Below are 21984 nucleotides of genomic sequence, written 5' to 3' on the forward strand. Positions count from 1 at the left end.
GGCATTTTCATCCCAGACCCTGCAGGAGATAGACAGCGATAGAAGTCTCAGACCAGCTGATCCAGGATCCAGGACACAGGACCGTGCCAGGATGCGTGTGAACCTGGTGGTGGTGTGTGTGGCCGCGGTGGCTCTCTCTCTCCCCGCTCTCTCAACATGTAACCCACTGTGAGTAGCCTGTTGTTATATTTATGGTTTATTCACGACTGCAAACAGACCTGCACTTTACCTACACAGATTAGTGTTGACTAAAAACAGCAGCCTACATTGGCCCATTCCCAATGTCCAGACTCACAGACTTTGGTGCGCGTTATCGCAAAATTCGTAAGGGCTTAGAGCTGTCCCAATGTCGAATTTCAATGGGCGTGAAGGTTTGAGTACAGTACAAACTTACCGAGCCCTTTCCGTGAGTGTGCATCAGTGCAGACGTCACCTAAAGCCTACCTTACACTGACAGACTTTGACAAGATTTGGGAACGATTATTGAAAGATTGTAGTCTTTTAACTAATGCCCCTTATTCTAGCTTTACAATCTTTCAAGAATCTTTCCCAAATCTTGTCAATGTCTGTCAGTGTAAGGTATATGCTTAAGGGAATTACCCACAGTTCAAAGTGTTGTGACGTTTACCGCAGAGATCATAGGAAAATCCGGAAATGTCAAAGGTAAACAACAGCACGACACACACGTGCATGGTGCAAATGTCAGCAACGTCTTTGTTAGTAAACATTGCCAAGGTACATGTGATCTCCTGAAGTGCTGTCCCAATCCCAAATACCTATCTGAGCCCATGTGGCCTCACACACTCACTAACTATGATCTCTGCGGTAAACGTCACAACACTTTGAACTGTGGGTAATTCCCTATAGGTTAAGTCTGCACCGATGCAGACGCACGGAAAGGGCTCGATAAGTGTGTACTCAAACACTCACGCCCGTTGTAATTCGACATTGGGACAGCCCTAAGCCTTTACGAATTTAGCGAGAATGCGCACCAAAGTCTGTGAGTCTGTGAGTCTGGACATTGGGATTGGGCCAATGTCTGTGAGTCTTAAGTCCTTAGTCCTCAGGGCTCACTTTGGGATTCAGCCATTATCACTTTTGTATGAGGGGTAAGCTATGGGTTTAAGTTCACACCTGCAGAACATTAAGGTATTATCAGGTAGAACATTTTAATAAAAAAAATAAAAATGTGCTGAAATTTCAAAATCAGATTACTCGGAAACGACTTGAGTCCATACCACTGCTTTACATCGTCTTATTCAGTAAGGTTTACTGTTACTCTTGTGCATTTTCTTGATATCTGTGTAATTTTTATTCAGTGAGTAACTCCACAGCGAAGATCTGGTGTGAATTTGAGAGCAAAACAGAAAACAGAACAATTGTCTTGACTATAATGAGTTAATAACAGTGTTTATATTACATCAGATATGTGATGTCGGCTCCTAACCTCCTGCGGGTGGGCAGTCCAGAGTTTGTGTTCGTGGAGGCCCAGGACTACAAGGATCATGGTCCACTACAAGTCCGAATTAAGATCAGCAAATTAACCAACAAGGCTGACATTATTGCAGAGACAACTGTGTCCCTAACAAAAGCAGACAACTTCAGGAAAATCGCAAAAATCACTGTAAGAACGCTGTGTAACATCTCTCTCTCTCTCTCTCTGTGTGTGTGTGTGTGTGTGTGTGTGTGTGTGTGTGTTGCATATGTTTACTGTGATTGGTGCAAAAAACATTAGCAAATAATTGAGCAAGAGCATCCTATTGTTGTATTGTACAATTGACCATTGTATCCTATTGTTGTGGTTTTATGCTGGTGTTTTCATATTCAGATAACTTTCATAATAATATCTTCTTCAGATTCCCCCCAAAGACATGGACAGCGCAGAACAAGAATATGTGTATCTGAAAGCTTATTTCCCAAACCACGTGTTGGAGAAAGTGGTTCTTCTGTCTTTCCAAAGTGGATACATATTTCTACAAACAGACAAAACAATATACACACCTTCATCCACTGGTGAGATATTATTAGGGCCCTGGCCACTGTGGCTGCGGGCTTCCTGAAGTATCACTCTTTCAATTGCATTATGAATAAATATGAAAGTCTCATCTGGCTTCAATATCACAATCAGGCTGCTATTTAAAAGTCAGATGGACCATGAAGTAACCCCAAATTCAAAGTATCACCAACCTCATGTAATTCTGTAATGTAATGTAATGCTGACCCACTTGTTGGCTTAATACGGAACCCTGGAGGGCTCATCGTAAGATATTTTCTTTACTACATATCCAAAAAACACACACTCATTTTACTAAATTGTACGCTCATTTGACTAAATTGTGCACACGGTTTACTAAGTTGTGTGCACATTTTACTAAATAGTGCACACTCATATTACTAAATTGTGCTCTCATTTTAATTGTTGCAAATTGAGAGCACAATTAACTAAAACGTGGGCACAATTTAGTAAAATGACCGCACTGGTTAGTAAAACGTGTACATGATTTATTGAAATGAGCACGCAATATACTAAATTGTGCACATGATAGGCCTATGGTAAAAAGAGACCACAATTCAATTTTACGCTGCGCGTCGGAGTTCGGTTCATAAGTCCCTGTCAGGACTTATTTTCCGATAATTACAGGCGGACAATACTGTACATTGTCCCTTAGTTACTCTGCTGTTGTAAATAGCAAACTTATTTCAACTTGTCCCTCCCATCTCTTCTTGATTCTCATGAGATGAGTTCTTTACAGTAAGTTGCATGGCTGGTTTTCATGATAGCGACTCGCTAAGTCTGTGCTGTATAGCTATGCTAGGTGAACGATTCGCCTATTACCATCAAATTGGCTTTGTAAAGATTATATTAAAGTAAAAATCTTGTATAGTGTAGGCTACCTTTAAGTTTATTTAAGATTAACACAGATTATAAAGTGCCATAGGCGTAGCTACAGTAGGTCCATTTTAGGGGGGCTTCAGTTAATTGAAAATCAACTTACAGGTTATGAACAAAGTTATTCATACCCCTGGAATTATTAGTTCAATGTTGATTTTGCCTGACTGAAAATACAGAGCCACATACCAAAATATTGTAAGACCATGTGCCCTCATATGGTATTGCAGACAATCTGTTGTGTTTTGCGAGTAAATGCATGTAGCTAATAGTACATAAATGAAATACGGCTCAAAAATGGCATGGAGGTCTGATTTGATTTAGCTTGGCACTTGGAAAGAAACCATTACTCACCTCATTTGAGTCAATGAGTTTCCACACATTTTTCAAGTAAGCATTACAAATTATTTTTCAAAGTGCACAAAGTTATAACAATCAGACACATGAAAGGAGGGAATAAACTAAACATTTACTAGACACAAATACATTGAAAAGGTTTGAGAGGGATGTGTTGGTGCTAACTTGATAATGATACCAGTATACTGTAGGTGTCGGTGAGAACAGCTCAGTCCAGTCACTTTTGAGTTCAATAATTCCTTTCTTTATTGAAGATATATCCAGTTGTGGCTATGGTTGTGTGTGTTGAGATGTGGGTAAGTACTGTATGTGGACAGGTGTGTGTGTGTGTGTGTGTGTGTGTGTGTGTGTGTGTGTGTGTGTGTGTAGGAGCAGGAGTAGGTATGTGTGGTGTGATACAATTAGCTCCATTATGCCACAATACAAGGCAGTACAATCCAAGTTGTACAAGACAATTCCACAAGAACATACGTAGAACGCAGGAAATAAGCTATGTAGCCCACTAAGTCAATATTCTCTGTCCCATAATCAATAAACAAGCAATGCATATACTATAAATAATCTAATAAACCTAATAAACAATTGAGTTAATGGTCATATACGGTAATTTTATTGTTCAAAACATCAGCAGAGTAGGCTAGCCTAAGCAAAAATGTCCCAACCACAATGTTTCAAGATTCAAAACGAATTTTGAAACAAGATGCATAGTGACAATCAAATGCTTACTGCACATGAACCAAAGTTAACAATCTGATGTCTCTTGTAGACTATGTGTATGTCAGTTGTCCTGATATAGAATGACTACACAAAATATGGAATAATTACACAAAAGTCTTGTGGACGGTACACTTTTCCATAACATGTTTTGATATACAACAACCTTTTTCTCAACAAATTCTCAATTGTTCAGTTATCAAAATAACATTGAAACTACACATTAGTTGCTAGGGATTCAAAATTGCTACTGAGACAGACACATCATGATTGAGAGTTTGACATTTAGATCTATTCATTGCAGTTACTCAACACAGCTATATTTGAATTGTGAACATTACACCTTAAAGGCACTGTCTCCTTTCTTTTCCCATGTTTGTCTTTAGTTCTCTATCGGATCTTTGCCCTCACTCCCGATTTGAAGCCAACAGAAGCTTCTGTGCAAGTGGATATTATGGTTAGTGTTCAGATGGGCACAGTGCATTATCTATGTCGGAAATGTGGGCACAGAGAAACTTGAAGCTGGTGACACATCACCACACTCCCATTGATGAGGATGGGTGTGTGAACGCCAGCTTTAGACTTCCTGTAGTCCAGAATAAGGAGGGGTACTTCCTGTAGTCCAGAATAAGGAGGGGCATTTGGAGAAACATATCACACTTCCCTTCAATTTAGAAATGATTCGCTACAAAGGGGTAGGGTGAGGCACTACCCCAACACAGAAAAAAGTTGTGACATTGTGTAAATTGCAAATTGAAATAGAATATCATAATCTACAAACCCATATGTAACTGCAAAAAGGACATACAATAGACAACAACATATCATTTTATACTATTTCATGGAAAATACTGTATTATGTTCATTTTGAATTTGATGTTAGCAACAGGTTTCAGAAAAGTTACATTACATTACATTAATTCATTTAATTCTCACAGTACTCTGACAGATTTATTCACTAAGACAATGATCACTTACTTCCTTAGAATCAAGATGGGATTTCATTGTCTCAAGAGACTATATCCCTCAAGGAAGCAAAGGGAATGTTAAGTCGATCCTACACTATTCCAGAACTTGTCAGGTCTGTACTGATTTTGTAATTACAATTTTAATACATTTCTATATTTTGCACATAATCCATTCAAATGTACAGACTGCCAACATAAAAGAAAATATGAACCATGAATACACTACACACCATGAATGCACATCGGTGCATCCAAACTTACTCTACAATCTTTCTGATTGCAGTTTTGGGACCTGGTCCCTCATGGCAAGATTCAGTAACATCCCACAGAAAAACTTCACTTCACAGTTTGAGATTAAAGAATATGGTGAGTGAGAAGTCAATGAAGATTGTTTTCGGGACTGAATGATGGCCTCAGTGGCATGAAATAGTAATGCTCACTATTGTGGCATTTTCATTTCAATTTAACCTTATGTTTCTTCTTTATTTTATTTCATTTATCTTAGTTCTGCCAAGCTTTGAGGTCACATTGGCTCCCAGGAAAAGCTTTTACTATGTGAATGATGATAAACTGGAGATCGATATAAAGGCTCGGTGAGAATGATGTGCTTGTAGAGATGTGGACACATTTATTACACTCTCAAAAATAGGGGTACGGTTGGGGTCTGTTTTTGTTCTTAGGTACAACTTTTGACCCTGTACCTTATATAGGGAACCCAATTGAGCCACTAAAGTACTAATATGTACCGTTTCGGGACCATTAATGTACCTTTACTGAATACACTCACAAAGGGAACATAGTTGTACTTAAGGGTACAAAAAGTCAATGGCCTGCCACTCAGGGGAAAAATATTTGGATAGATAGATAGATAGATACTGTAGATAGATACTTTTTTGATCCTGTGAGGGAAATTCGTTCTCTGCATTTAACCCAATTTAACCGAATTAGTGAACACTCAGGCCCTGATGTTCTAAGAATAGCGATCGTAACGTTTTTTGCGCCAAGGCCAACACGCAGAAAGCACACGCTAAGATACTTCAGTTTACGTCCTATTTACCAATCCTGAAATTCGTTGGGTAATCTGCGCCGTTCTCCGCCCCCTAACGCAGTTTGCGAAGGACAACAACTGAACGACACTTCAATCAGAAACGCAGTTGAATGAAGTTAACTGATGACAACAACTGATCGTTTAGCGATCATGAAATAATACAATGCATAATGTCAACAAGCAGGAACATAATTTAGAGCAGTAGTTCTACTCAAACTAGCCTTACTTGTGCACGTAGGCTATGGAAGATTTATCAAATCTAACAAGTAGGAAAGTTTAAGCGGATGGCGTGAAAGTGAAAGTAAACATTCGAAAAGCCACTGAAAGTTAATGTTGCTTTTGATGTAGTACAAAGACAAAAAACTGGTGGTCTAATTAGCGATTTTGTTGTCTTTCAATGATTCTCTTATAGATGCATTTAACAGCAAATCGCATTTAACACCTGCTTTTACAAGGCGGAAATATTTAGGCGCAAAATAGACGTGCACTTTCATGGGCAGTTTTAGTACATACAGGGGAATACATAATTAGGCGCATTTAACGCTTCTCCTCCCATCTTTTTACACGAACCTCCTACTATCAACTGACACTCCCTTAAATCCATATGCATGAGACGGAAAAGCGCAATTTGCCATTTTCAGCTCCCCGCGACAGGCAGTCTGCGCCTTCACCTCATTGCGGCCCGTTAATACATACCTCGCCATCATTCTATGCGCACGTTGCGAAACAAATACGCCTGAAGTGGGCGCAAAAGCGTTAGTACATCTGCCCCTCAGTGATTTGTATCACACACTAACCCAGAGCAGTGAGCTGCCTGCCCAACCAGCGGCGCTCGGGGAGCAGTGAGGGGTTAGGTGCTCAAGGGCCTTGCCGTGGACTGGTTGGGGATCGAACCGGCAACCCTCCGGTTACAAGCCCGAAGCCCCAACCACGGCTGCCCCCAAACAGCAAACAATGAAAACAGAGATGGGTGTAACTCTTGACAAAATGCATCCTAGGGTGTCTTTCTGAATCTACCCAATGTGCTGTGTATGTGGGGCAGTGTTTTATGATGATACAGTGAATTGGTGGGCTGTGTGATGTCTGTAAGGTGTGTGGCTTTCTATGATGCAGTGAAGTGGGGGTGTTAGGTTGAGGTGGGGTAGGATGGCAGTCAGGTGTGTGTGCGTGTGTGTGTGTGTGTGTGTGTGTGTGTGTGTGATCATCAAGGCCGTGGTCTCTGTAGATCATCAGCCCCTCACACTCTCAAACTCATTAATGCACTTAAGGCTGCTTGTCCTGATGGCATCCTCGGACTTGTCCTCAGGGCCTACAGCTGACTGAGATTTGGACTGACATATTTAACCCATACTAGCCCAAGCAGCTGTCCCTGCGTGCTTTAAAACCACCTCCATCGTGCGATTGTCATACCAAGAAGACCAAAGAGCTCATTATGGTCTTCAGGAAGTCAAAAGCTACATGTAGCACTCATACCCACATTCTCATCAACCATACTGAGGCGGAGCGCGTCACCAGCTTCACGTTTCTTGGTGTCCACATCTCTAAGAGGACCTCTCTAGGACCCTCAACACCTCTACCCTGATCAAGAAGGCTCACCAGTGTCAGCTTATCATGAGGAGATTCAAGAAGGTCCACCTGTCTCCTGGGTTACAGTATGCACTGAAGGAGGGGGGGAGGGAGGGGCAAGCTACCCCTCTGTTTTGATTGAACGTCATTTAGACAACTTTTATGTGCCTTCACACGTAGATGGGTTTAAACAGCTGGTATTTTTGGAAGATAGTGCCAGAAGCGTCACACTGTTCCATAATGGTCTTCTAAATCTCTGGATGGTGCAATGGAGAATGAAAACTCTATATTGAATGATTACATTAGGGCAGTGGTTCCCAAACTTTTCTGGCTTACGGCACCCTTAAACATATCTCTCTCCATCCACGGCACCCCTATTTTTTTTTTTTACTTTTTACTCAACCTCCTTTGTGCCATATTTGTACTTCATGCCATTTTCTTTAACCTTGTGATATGTTGGATAGGCCAAAACTGCTTTTATTATAGGCATTACTAAGATAAGGTGAAGTTAATATCTTTTTTTGTTTTATTCAAATGAACTACTTTCATTCAACTAATTTAATTGAACTTTTGAATAAATGGTGAACAGGATGTGAAGAGACAACTTGATAACCACCTGACCTCGGTGTGCAGTCTTAACCCATTTCACTGCAGAGGGCAGTGAATAACCGTGTTTGAAGGGGACGTGATTAACTATTTTTACGACTTGATTCAATACATCCGTCAGGTCTGGATGCATCGTTTTTGCAGTAAGAGCCTCCCGATGCAACATGCAATGCGTCGCCATGGCAGGATTCTGTTGCATAGCTTTCGTTACAAAGCCTTCGACCCGACCTGTCATTGAGGCCGCCCCGTCAGTGGCAGTGCACACACTTACGCACATATCCCAGCTAAGATTATTGTTCCTCAAGTATTCATCTGTCACCCTGAATATCTCATCTCTGGCAGCATGGTTGGTCAGTTCTTTGCAAAATAAAAAGTTATCTGTAAATTTGTCCTCATCGACATCTCACGTTAGCGAGCAGCTGGCAAAGGCCACTAGCATAAGTGGACTCATAATTGAAGCGCAAACTTCCCCAATAGCTGTAGCCAACGTTAGCCCACGTCTCCCTGCAGATCAGGCATACTGGTGTACGACACGTTACCTCGCCACCCCAAGTGAACACATACTGGAGGTAGGAGTTGTTATATTGCCTCACTTTTCTCTTTGCTGATTTCGTCTGGTCAGATTCCAAGGTCTGTCCCTGTGGAGGTGCATGGCGTTCTCTTAAAAAAACGTATCCATTGCGCCTATACCTGCACTCCGCCATACGGAATAACGAACGAAGTCACCGAACAAACAATAAGTAGCCTACATACAGCACAGTACGATACAGTAAACTGTAGCCTATTGTTTGTGCTGCAAATACGTTTTTGCAATAAAATGAATTTTGAAATGGATATTATGCTTTTAATTAAAATGTTCATTAAATTATCAAGCCTTAGACAATTCCGCGGCACCCCTGAGCATGCGTCACGGCACCCCAGGGTGCCGCGGCACCCACTTTGAAAACCCCTGCATTAGGGGAAAGTTTGCCTTGGTGGTTCTCTGAAGCACTAAAAAAACCCTTCTATGGCACCAGTACTGGCCCCATTATTATGACCACCGCTAGCATAGCAGGTGTAGCAGTCATAAAGGGATTGTCAACGTTTTTTTTATTTTTTTTTTTTACTTTTTTCCCGTCATCTACGTCCTGAATTTTTGGTCAACGATTCCTACAGTAGAACACCATAACACCCGGGCACATGAAACTTGGTGGGCAAAACCCCCCAAAATGCAGTTTTTCCTAAATAACTACCTGAACCATGGCACCGAGGATGACAAAATGTTTCTGGTATGCTGGTCTCAAGAGCCTGCAGATGAGAATTTGTGAACTGCACCAAATTTCATGTGCATGATTAACCTGACATCCTCTTGGAGTATGCCAAGTTGTGTGGAATTTCATGCATGGGGGGCTATCAAATAAAATAATTTATGTGTACATTTGTACTATGAGGCTTCATTGATAAACACAACCCTTAAAATGTACATGAATTTCTTCGAATTTCGAGGAATTTAAATTCTACTTCCTTGTAATTCTAGGTCCTCTTTTTGACCTAAATTCAAATTCGATTCAAATTCAGTCATGGTGCATAGGACCCTGGGGTAAAATTACTCTGAAATATTAAAGATAAAAAAGCAAATGTTCCATATAGTTGTATTCATTCTTGAATTATTACTAATCAAAAATATTTTATTTAGCTTAAATTGATTGAATGAGTAAATCATTGTGGTTATTAATGTCCTTCTTTTCTTTTGGGTTTATTTGAGTTATCCTGGTTTACATTGTGTTTCACTCCCACTAAGGTATTTGTTTGGCAAAGAAGTGACAGGAATGGCTTTTGTGATGTTTGGAGTGTTGATCGATGGTCAAAAGAGGAGCCTACCGCTTTCACTTCAGAGAGTTGAGGTATACATTTTCTATTATGTCATGAGTAAATGTAAACACACTGACACACACACACACACACACACACACACACACACACACACACACACACACACACGTCACACACACACACACACACGTCACACACACACACACACACACACACACACACACACACACACACACACACACAATACAACAATTACAATATAGTATAAATGAAATTTTAACATGACATATTTGCTGAAAGATCACAAATGGGGAGGGCCATGCTACTCTACGGAAAGAGCACATTACCAAGGTCTTCCCTCAGATGGCTGAGATTGTCCATTCATCGATATATGTGCATGCCAGTGTGTTGACAGAAACAGGTATGTATTGTCCATAGAAAAGAAAATAATAGATACATTTCATCCAGAAAAGAACAGATAGAATAGAAAAGAAAAGAATTCAATAGAATAGAATAACTACAGTAAAACAGAATAAGCATTCTAGATATTATGCTCATAATTGTATTAATTTGTTTTTAGACAAATCATCAGATGATTAGGTGTGTTTTGCGTTGTTTCCTGCTATTAGGCTCAGAACATTTCAAAAGTGCAACGAAACAGCATAAACCCATTATGATTGTAATTGGTCGTAATGAGATTGGGGGTTAAGCAAGGGTTAAGGGCCATTCACACCAAGAACGATAGCAATAACGATAACTATAACCATAACGATAAAAGCGTCCACACTGGCCAACGATAAGAAAAGTCTCTCTTCATGTTAATGAATGTGATGGCTAGAATATTATGGGTTCTGATTGGCTGTTAGCTTTTTATCGTTCTCAAAATCACTCTGAAAGTGATCAACAACGATATCATTCTTCATGTCGTTATTGTTATAGTTTATGTGTGAACGTTGTCATTCATATTAATGAGAGCGATATTTATTTATAGTTATCATTATCGTTCTTGGTGTGAACGGGCCTTCAAGGTTAGGGGTAGGTGCCTTGAGGTGGCATCACTGCCACAAGTCAATAGTGGGGGCCCAAAAGACCATGAAGCATTGGGGGGCCGGGTGTGTGTAACATGTCTGTGTACGGTTCATTTCAAAGGCAGTGAAATGGTGGAGGCAGAAAAAAGAGGCATTATGATTGTCACTTCTCCTTACACCATTCATTTCAAAAGGACGCCAAAATACTTCAAGCCAGGGATGCCATTCAGTGTAACAGTAAGTCGTTCAAAGCGTAGCTGTAGATTGCACAAATTAATCAAAAATGTAACACAGTTGACATTTTCCTCTAGGGCGTGTTTTGGTAGTGACACAGCGTGTGTAGAGAAATCAGTGGTATATTACCAGGAATTCATTGCATCACATAATCAGCACAAGGGGAAAGAGTGTGAATGAGTTAATTATCCTCACTGATTAATTCATGATTACTTGACCTGTTTGCCCTCACAGGTCTTTGTAAGCAACCCTGATGGTTCCCCCGCAGCGGGAATTGACGTACTTTTCGAAACAGGGAATGAGAGGATGAATGTGGCGACACGTCTTAACGGCATCAGTGAACATACCATAAACACGGAAGCTAAGGCAACATCACTGGCGATTACGGTACTCTTTATTTCAAACAGCATTGTAGGTCTGCTAGAACGGTGTGGCTGATAAGTTGACAATAACTGAACTGGATAAAATTGCATACAGTATGGTGAGGCAGGGTATAAGGTGTAATCTGCTGATGGATCACTTGATATTTTCTATTCTAATTTTAGAAAAGTAAACGTGAATCAATATTTAGTCTGTGAAACTATAGCTCATATAGGTTACTTCATGCAAGATGATTAATGTTGTTGTGGATTTGATATTTTGGCTTGGGCTTTTTCGAGATCCTAGCAAACTCCTGTATCCAATTCAAGACTCATATTGCATCCAAATTTGTTTGACAAATGAACACTGTTTTGCCTTTAGCCTACTTTGTTCATTGCAATGTAGTAAAAAAAGTTATTATAGAGAATCATCATGTGTGCACGGCATGTGTGCTTCCGCGCAAATACTGTAAGTCATGTCAGATCAGCTCGTGACAGAAATGTGGAGCACAAAAGTGTCAAAAAGTCATTTTTCATCACTAAATAAAAATTCCCATTTATTTCTGTAAGACACACATCACATATTTATGTCAATTGTTCAGCCCCAAAGTATCCCTGCACCATGGTTCTTATATTGCCATTTTCAGAGCAGTCAGGCCTACACAAACATGTAAGTCATGTTGAGCTGTCCACTTGCTGTGGTGAGATATGTACGAATTTGTATAGTGTGACTTTTGTATTTTTATTATTTAAAATCAAAATCAAATAAACACAAGTTTAAATACATGATATTGTGGCAGATCTGGGTAGCTTAGACTGTGCTTAAAAAAACAAATATGTAGCATGTGTGAATGGCACTTACAGTGGCCAGGATAAATTATTCTAACTAAAGTTAGTGAAAATCCCCTTAAAACAGCCTAGGGCTCATAGGGTTAAGTGATTTAACTTCACAGACAACTATCCAAAATAAAATGAATTTCTCTTTTATTTCCCCATGAGAATGACTAGGACATCTGACCTCTGTGCTACTGTGTAACTTTTATACCTTAAAGAGACAAGAAGTCATGGAATACTGATTAAGAGTTCAGTACTTGCATTTGCATAAATAATGCATGGAAAATGATTTGATAACATTATGTTCATGATATGTTCTAATAGCTAATATTTTCTCTGTCCTGACTTTTTTAATTCTTTCAAAAGTGATCCTCAACATCCATGACTTTACCTCATTTTGCTTGATTCCATTTTATTAAAAATCGAATTAATTGCCAGACAAAGACCATGGACCCTACGCTGACAGAAGAAAGGCAGGCTTCCCGGACCTTGATAGCGCAACCATATCAAGCTAGCGCTGGGTCCCAGAACTATCTAGACATTAAAGTTAATTCACAACGTGTGAGTCTTGGAGACCAGATCAAGGTGAACTTCAACTTTCGAGTGAATTCCATACAGGACCATGATATCACTTACCTGGTGAGTTAACAATGTATATTATTTATGGTTTGCAGTACATAGTCTATACTGTATATGCTTTTCTTCCTCCCTTTATTTTTATCATTAATAATTAATGAATACACTAGTTGATACATGTTTCAAACCATTTGTATAAAATACAGTATATCTCAACTATGGCATGCAGTTGAGGAAATTGCTACCTAAACATAGCTGCATTTTATATTTCAGTCTGTACTGAGTGTCTGTATGATTGTCTGTCTGTCTGTCTGCCTTTCTGTCTGTTTCAGTATCTTGTGTGTCTGTTTTTCTGAGTGTGGCCGTCTCCATTTAAGTCCGTAAACCGAAGTGCCTTCATATTAAGCTCCTCATGTTCTGGTTGCTCGGGTTTACTGTAGTTGTAGTTTTTCAAAACACCTATTGCCCAGGCCCGTAATTCAAACTGTAGGCTATTTTTTGTGCTATTATATTTGCTTTAAAGAGGACATAGAATGGATGAAGTGAGCATTGCACTGTGTTCTCTGATGTTGAAATAGTATATATTCAACTTTGATTTAAAAAAATAAACTCAATTGCAATTTTACAAGACTAATTAAAACCATATATTTAGGCTGGGTATTGAAATGGTCCGTTTGACTAAATGGCGCCCTCTTTGGCAACTCCAATTGAACTTCAATGGCTTTGCGATGTCTGACATCACAAGCAAGCAGTTTTGCTGAATCGCCCATTTTTTAGTTCAAGATTTTCAAATGAAGGAGGGCACAACCATGCCTCATGTTCATGATAGCTCTTTGCTTATGTACAACGTCTCATAATTCATGAAAGTCAAGAAAAAAAATATTTCCATTCTATGTCACCTTTACATTTTCGGTTTATCAACTATTTTATTTTCTATTTTTTAAATTATCATATAAAAGTTAAGTCTCTTTGGGCTCGTATCTTGTATTTTTAGGAATGGCTTATAATATATGATTGGGGGCCCAACAGCGAAGCTGGGAAGGCACCCATTGTGTTTCTACGTTTTCTTCTTATCATATCATTATTATTATGCATCATCTTTCTTCTGCCATGGAAGTCTATGGCAGCCCATAGAACTGTCTGGCAAATAGTTGTGAAATCAGGAGGACGCTCAATGAATTTGGACACCTTTGGGACCCAAAATGTAGTCGTCATCACGAAACTTCAAACAGATGATCTTCAGACTAAGTCTCACAAAATACTTTCTGCTTGGCCCCCTCATTGCTGCTTGCAGCTTTATTGTTTATAATGATTCTGCTTATTTTCAAAATACTTGTTGGTTGGCTTGTTCGATTTTAAATTGATATTCAAAATTTAAAGTGATAGCCCTTGTTTTGCTGACATTAGAATGCATTCAACATTTTCGAGTTTCAACTAATATTCTGAAATCTCATTCCACACAGTCATACTTACCTGTGTTGTGTATTCCTAAGTTGCATTCAATGTTGTTATATCCTGCCACTATTTGAAGTCTCAGTATTGTGTATTGTTGCCAATGTGCTTTTTCACATTAGATCTTGAGCAAGGGGCAAATTGTTGAATCGAAAGGGATCAAAAGACGAGGCCAGCCTTTACTAATTCAGGACTTAACTGTGACCAAGGAGATGGTCCCCTCCTTCCGCATCGTGGCGTACTACCACGTGGGTTCCGAGGTGGTGTCTGACTCAGTCTGGGTGGATGTGGAGAAAACCTGCATGGGAAAGGTTTGTGTAATACGTATATATCTGAGGCATGTTTTTGGGAGGTTATACGCAGAACCAATGTTTTTTGTTTTTCTCTAATCAGTAATTAGTGTTTACATTTGGCACAATTGAGATAACTTGCAGAATGCACTGAAAAGTGTATTACAGTATTTACTCCTAGATCATTGTTTAGGTTTTGTAAAAGTCGAAACCTTTTTCTATTATTTCCCTCACAATAATAGCATTGCACTTGCATAAGTGTGTATTATGTCACATACTGTATAGAATCCAACTTTCAGACAGGGAGCAAAACATACATTTTATAAATAATTACATAATGGTTATGCAATATTGCAAAACTAATTCTAATAATAGCTTGCACATATTTGCAACGCTTTGGAAGTTTTGAACTCATTCTTTATGCACACAGCTCAAGGTAGAAGTCATTCCAAAAGATACAAAATACCAACCTAGAGGGAAACTTAGCCTGAAGATCACTGGGGACCCAGGGGCCAAAGTGGGTCTGGTGGCCGTGGATAAGGGAGTCTACGTTCTCAACAACAAGCACAGACTCACCCAGACCAAGGTGCCATTATTACCTCCGCCAAGGAGGCTATGTTTTCATCGGGGTTTGTTTGTCTGCCTGTCTGTCTCTGTCTGTCTGTCTGTCTGTCTGTCTGTCTGTTAGCAAGATAACTCAAAAAGTAATGGATGGATATCGATTAGGTAGTGTAATGGTAAGGCCACGCTACAGAACACTCAAAAGTTTAAATTTTTAGCTTGAAAGTTAACTAAAAAACAAATAATCCAAGATGGCAGAGTTGACTCTTAGATGCAGTATTTCTGTATGAACTAAAATAAAGTTGCCCTCATATTTTGTAAAAGTCAGTGAGAAATAAGCACTATAAATCTAAAAACTCACCTACTTGGCATTAGCATGTTAGCGAGCAACTAATGTTACATGTCGCCTGCTGCGAGGCTGTCATGATCCTGTCATGGAAATTCCCAGCCACATCAGTGAGCACTACTTGTCATAACTAGGAATGAGCAATATAGGCCTTAAAGGATACTAGTATAGACTGGACGTACTGTACATCACAATATATTTCTGATAACATAATAAATTAGGATATGAAAACACTGTAAAAACTGGTGAAAAACCCAAGTCTCAATTAGACATATGTCCTTTTTACTGGCCTGATATAGCTACAGGTTTGGACTAATCTTGGCAGGTATCAATTAGCGCCTTGGACGTTTTTTGATTGTATAAAAGCCCACCATGCTTGAGATAACTGCCATATTGGTGTTGCTGTGTCTTCTCATTAGAAAGTTTCTGATGTTATCCAGAGTTAATGAATGTTAAAACTGTTACTATCTTTTTAGGCAATATGACATGAGTGGGAGTTACCCTAGAAATCCAGAGTTCTTGTGAGAGCACAATTTGAATTTGCTCATGAGTCATTCTGGTATTGATGCTTATTATCCATGTCCTTGGATCCGACCCACACCAATCACATTGGTGCATGTGACATAGTTAAACAGATGAAGACAGCGTCCAGAAGTCCAGAATTAGTCAGTAAACGTTGGTGACGGTGTTATCTAATTGTGTCAATGTCCGGAATCAGTCAGTAATCATTGGTCATAGTGTTATACAATCGTGTGCTGAGATATTCTCAAAATGCATGCTTGGTGGCGCCGCTCGAGTTGGGCTTTTTTCATTATTCATAGCCAGACCGTAAATCTCTCTAGATCTAGATCTGGATTTCCAGGCTAAGTGGGAATGGGGTTGGTAAAGGATATCGCCATGGCTGTTGTAGGCGGGGTTTGGGTAGGACTGTATAATTAAAACTGTCTTAATGAAACCATGACAAAGCCATTTATGGAGTGGTTTTTGTCTCAATATTATTTAGATATATATAAAAGGATATATATACATATACATACATTTATAAATATAAAAATACAAAATACAAATATAAAAATGTGACATACAAATAAATAAACTAATTTATATAAATAAACCTGCTTTTGTAAATATATTTTCTAGATTTGAAAATAAATATGCTTGACTTTGTATGTGAAATCTGCATTTGTGGATCTCCATTTTCCTTTTCTCTCGATGACGTAATTTTGAGACATTCCTACTGCACACCAAGATCCACAAATAAATACCTCTGAATTTGAATAAGAATACACCATCCACTGAACAACCAGCAGATGGCAGTGTTGTGCAGCCACACTAGCCACAGCTAGTCTGGGCACAGGCAGAGCCGAGATAAAGGCAAGCGCTAAGGTATCTTGAGTGTGAGAGCAGGAATTGCTAGCCAACATTAATTAAGCAATAAGCTCCGCTTTAACCCTCTCTGGTGCAGTCTTCCTACATTTCCTGACATTCCTGTCTTTTAGGCCACAAATTGTCATATGACAACATATTCAACCATTTTGCATGTAAAGACTTATGTCATGAACTGATGCCTAAATGTTGTATACAGTAGGTGAGACTATTCAGCAGAGAATTGTTCATAATAATTTGCATGGATGTACCAAAACATTTGCAACTTGCTCAAAGCACTGAGAAACTGTTTTTTTTATGTGCACAAGTGACACAATGATGTGATTGAACAGGTAGTTTTGAGAATTTGAATTCTGATCTGAGAAATATACCAAAGCGACTGATAAAAAACAATTTTATTTATGACCTAACTCCTTTAACTTTGATGTAATAAGAGTTTGACTTATTTCAAGACAACTCATCATGAAATCAAGCAAATTTGTCTGTCAGCCAAAAGGTCTGAAAGTCTACTATTTCAAAAAGAAATAGTTTGTGCCAGTATCTGCTTGTTTTCAAACAGATCTGGGACACTGTTGAGAAACTCGATATCGCCTGCACTGCTGGCAGTGGTAAAGACAGTATGGGGGTTTTCTATGATGCTGGACTGATGTTTCAGACCAATGCTGCAGGAGGAACCGCAGTCCGGCAAGGTACTCGAATTATTAGCAAGGAACAGTACAATAATAGATACACAGTATATTACATTGTTAACTGGCTAATTATGTGTGGTGGAGAATATCAGTGTTTAGTGTACTATGGTGGTGTTTCCATAGCTCCCACCTGTCAGACCCAGGCTAAAAGGAGACGGCGGGCTGTCACTATAATGGAGGTCCAGACCACAGCAGGCAAGCAGATTTTTTTCACCTTGTAGGATTGAACTCAACGAATCTATATACCTACAGTATGGCCCTGTACCTGTCTGTTCATCTAACTGTCCATCCATCCATCTGGTTTTGCTCCTCAGCCAAAGATTATACCGGAGAGGAGAGGCAGTGTTGCGTTGACGGGATGAAGAAGAACACACTGGGCTACTCCTGCGAGCGCCGAGTCGAGTTCATCTTGGACGGTCCGGCGTGTGAAAAGGCCTTCCTGAAGTGCTGCAAGATAATGTCTGAACACCGTGATGAGGAGAGGGAGGACATCCTTCAGCTAGCTCGCAGTAAGCAGCAGCCCTCTTTGATGTGCACCTACTGTACCTGATGTTTTTGTTTTGTATTTATTCTCTTTGGTAACACTTTATTTGGTAACACTTTAGCTTGGGGTGTCGCTGTTAGTGTACCCACCTAATTAGGTACAGTGGTACAACCTGTGTAACAACATGTATTATCAGGTACTATCATTGTACTTGCATTATGTATTTGTGGGTACCTACATATAGTTGTTACATTGTAATACTGAGTGCTTTTACAAAACTTTGCCAATTTGCCTACATTTTTTCATCAGAGGCAAAGGGCTGACCTGAGACCTGCTGGATGGGGTAAATCTGGTCATAAAAGATTTGATATACAAACCATTCTCAGCTCCAGTTAATTATGTGTGGTGGAGAATATCTGTTTAGTGTACTATGGTGGTGTTTCCATAGCTCCCACATGTCAGACCCAGGCTAACAGAAACCTTTAGAAACCTTTAATCAACTAGTTTCCAAATATGAATGTATCAATGGCACTTTGTAAAAACAATTAATGAAAATCCTAGGATTTCAGTCCTCTCACCTGCAGCAGGCCCATTCAAAAAGCCCATTCAACTTAATTTACATTTGAAAGAGACATCCACTAAGTGACACATTTAGTCCGACTTTTTTCCAATTTGTAGTAAAACTACATAACACTTTTGAATGTTCTTTTTACTTATATGGAGCCAACACCATTGTTTTCAAGGTTCAAACTTCAAAAGTCTTCGGTCGATATATTTATAGTGTCTTTTTTACCTTTGACCTATGACCTTTGAAAATCTTTTTTTAAATAGTTGTGTTTACACTGAATTATAATAAAAAGTAATTTCATTACATCCACTTTACTCTCATATAATTAATGTGGAGGATCTCTAGAATATAACCATATGTGCCACTTTTGCATAGATGTTTTTAGTTAGATGAAAAACTTTAAAATATCAAGGTATAGCTGACTGCCTCAAAGTGCCTGAAAATGCCCTGGACCTCCAAGTGTTAATAAAAGCATTACTTAAGTCTGTGTGTTGAGGTGTACATAAAAGCATTACTTATGTCTGTGTTAATAGGTGAGGAGCAGGAGGACGACCTGATGGATGAGCTAATTGATGAATTAACATCACGTTCAAAATTCCCTGAGAGTTGGCTTTGGAAGGAAGTGTCCTTTGACAAATGTTCAAACGGAGACTGGTTAGATGAATTTATTGTCCACTTCATTATTGTCATACATTATATACAATCTATTAATTTGTTGACTGCACTGTCTATATTTCCAGGACCTTATCCTATATCAGATTAACTTTTAAGATGGTAATAATGATTTATATGAATTAGTGCAGTACTAATACAGCTCCTGCCCATTTCCTTTAGCTGGGCATACACTGTGCGATTGTTGGCCCATTTTGCCACGATTTTTGAGTCGTGCGACTATTTTGGGGATCGGGCCGAATTTTGGCTCAGAATTTTGACCTCACGACCACCTCCCGATCGATCGGGAGAATATCAAACCTGTTTGAAATCCTAGTCGCCCCTCGTGCTATCGCACTGTTGAAGCAGTGTTACGAGCCGATTTACCTCAACATGTCACACTACACATGCGCGAACACAGATACGGACGACAAAACAAACGGTGTTGCCATAGTTTGCTAAAGCCTACCTTACATTGACAGACTTTGCAAAGATTTTTGAAAGACTACAGTCTCAGACCCTCTCACATCTAAAGACAATTCATCAAGTTTCTAGTCACAGTCTAGTCACAGGCCAGTCTCAGATTAGGATTTTGCAAAGACTGTGGGTCACTATTTATAAGACTGCTACTAGATTCCTTCAAATTATTTCCATCGTGCACTAGGCTACACGTCATCATCAACAGGAACTCATATATGACAGCCTACTCATCAAAGTCATTTTTTTCGCGTTTCTGCAGCATTATTTCATGTGTGACATTACTAACAGATATAGAGTTGTTCTGTCACGTAGAATAGCCGACTAATAAATTATAAGAAATGAATTAACAAATAATCATATGGGCAACAGCTGTCGCCTATTTTGCCCCTTCCTGTTTCGTGTTGGAGCTCGCTCGCTATTGGTTTTTAACGTTCACGTCACTATTTGCATGAGCCACAACTGAAAAGACTTTCCCGATAATATCAAACATGTTTGATATTGTCGTAACGGCAAAACTAGAGAAAGACTGACTCCGACGGACTTAAAACCTCTAAGATTGGCACCTTACACTAAACGATTTAGATGACGGGAGCGCGCCGCGATTTTAGTACAACTCCCAAGATTTCCGCACGATTTTGGAAATTTAGTCGCCGACTGTTAAAACAGACCAAAATTGAACATATCTATCTATTAAAGCAAGGAACGTCTGTCTGTGTGTCACTCTGTCTGTCTGTCTGTCTGTGCCACGCATAACTCTCGAACCGCTCATCCGACTGACCTAAAATTTGACACGGGTATTGCTAATGCCATGCGTGAGTGCAGTGCGAAGTTTGGTCGTTGTTGGACAACAAATTACAAAGATATCGTTAAATTAAGCGAAATACAACTCTACCGCAATCCCACAATTCTACCGCTCTCGCACTAGCCACTCCCCCTCACTCTCACTTACTCCAGCATAGAAACAAAACAGCCCATTTCGCTGACACTCACGTTGCCAATCATGGAAATTACTATGTCTCACGTAAACAACGGACCGTTTCAAGATTGTTCATGTTGGATAAACATGCTGAGTCTGACACACATGCACCCGGCTGTTACAGTCACATGCACCAGGCTGTTACAGTCACGTAACGTTGCATAGCTTAGGCTACTCAACAACCGCGGTTGCCTAGCGCTTCTGTTGCCTGATCAGGCCGACACACATGTCGGTACCATCCTGTTAAAATTTGCATTTAAAACAGCGGCTCTTCACTCTATCTGGACATCGGCTACAGGCTTAACATTTCATTCAAACATCACTCCGAGTTCATAGCACTGGCATATGGCCATGGTCATGCGGTTAACTTTAGACTATAATTTCCCAACAACAGCAAAAACGCACGGGTATGTAACATGTGTCTAATATTGCCATTAGCTGCAACTCAAACGCCTTTCCCCTTCACTTTTTTACCTTGCAAAGACAGTAAAAAGCTCTAACTGCACGGGCCTGATACTACATCATCACCAATCTAACATGATCTACCTGCATCAACGTCATTGGGTGTTTCTTGGAAAACATTGTTTGCACGGGCACTGCCCTAGTTAATATAATGGACACTACACTAACCAGAATTTAGACGACTTGTAGATTATGATGAATTCAAATGAAATGTTATTCTCATTCAAATATCTTTCATGTTTCTCATGCAAACAAAGCCAAATATAGCCGCAAGCAGCGATGCGGGCCCTCGCACCTGCGGTCCGGACCCGTGACATTCCGGAATCTAATTAAGTCACACTCTAAGCCAGAGCTTAGTCTCTGACTAGCGGTAGCAATTACACACATGCCCACCAAATTTGGTTCATTGTTGTGAATGTATGTGTTAACCATAATAGACAACGTGCTAGGTGGCGCTATAGGGTCCCTAAGCCACACCCTAGGCCAGAGTTTTGTCCCTGACTAACGGTAGCAATAACACACATGTCCACCAAATTAGGTTAATTTTCGTGAAAGTATGTGTCAACCACAACTGACAATGCCCTAGGTGGCGCTATAGAGTCCCTAAGCCACACCCTAGGCCAGAGCTCAGTCTCTGACTATCGGTA

The 21984-nt window shown here is 39.7% G+C and overlaps 1 protein-coding gene across 1 annotated transcript in view; it reads left to right on the plus strand.

The window, feature by feature from the left end:
- The window catches only part of LOC134077193 (complement C3-like), a gene marked incomplete at its 3' end in the record, with an annotated part of 52071 nt that continues 30087 nt past the window's right edge, over positions 1 to 21984 (plus strand). The window contains 18 exon segments of the mRNA XM_062532648.1: positions 1 to 168; positions 1426 to 1624; positions 1857 to 2013; positions 4348 to 4418; positions 4948 to 5042; positions 5213 to 5295; positions 5435 to 5522; positions 9930 to 10032; positions 10262 to 10382; positions 11111 to 11226; positions 11458 to 11610; positions 12855 to 13055; positions 14567 to 14755; positions 15165 to 15320; positions 17587 to 17716; positions 17840 to 17911; positions 18031 to 18225; positions 19302 to 19422. Of these exon segments, the coding sequence (XP_062388632.1) occupies positions 92 to 168; positions 1426 to 1624; positions 1857 to 2013; positions 4348 to 4418; positions 4948 to 5042; positions 5213 to 5295; positions 5435 to 5522; positions 9930 to 10032; positions 10262 to 10382; positions 11111 to 11226; positions 11458 to 11610; positions 12855 to 13055; positions 14567 to 14755; positions 15165 to 15320; positions 17587 to 17716; positions 17840 to 17911; positions 18031 to 18225; positions 19302 to 19422 (2327 nt within the window).

The sequence above is a fragment of the Sardina pilchardus genome, chromosome 1 (assembly GCF_963854185.1).
Source record: "Sardina pilchardus chromosome 1, fSarPil1.1, whole genome shotgun sequence".
Lineage (NCBI taxonomy): Eukaryota > Metazoa > Chordata > Actinopteri > Clupeiformes > Clupeidae > Sardina > Sardina pilchardus.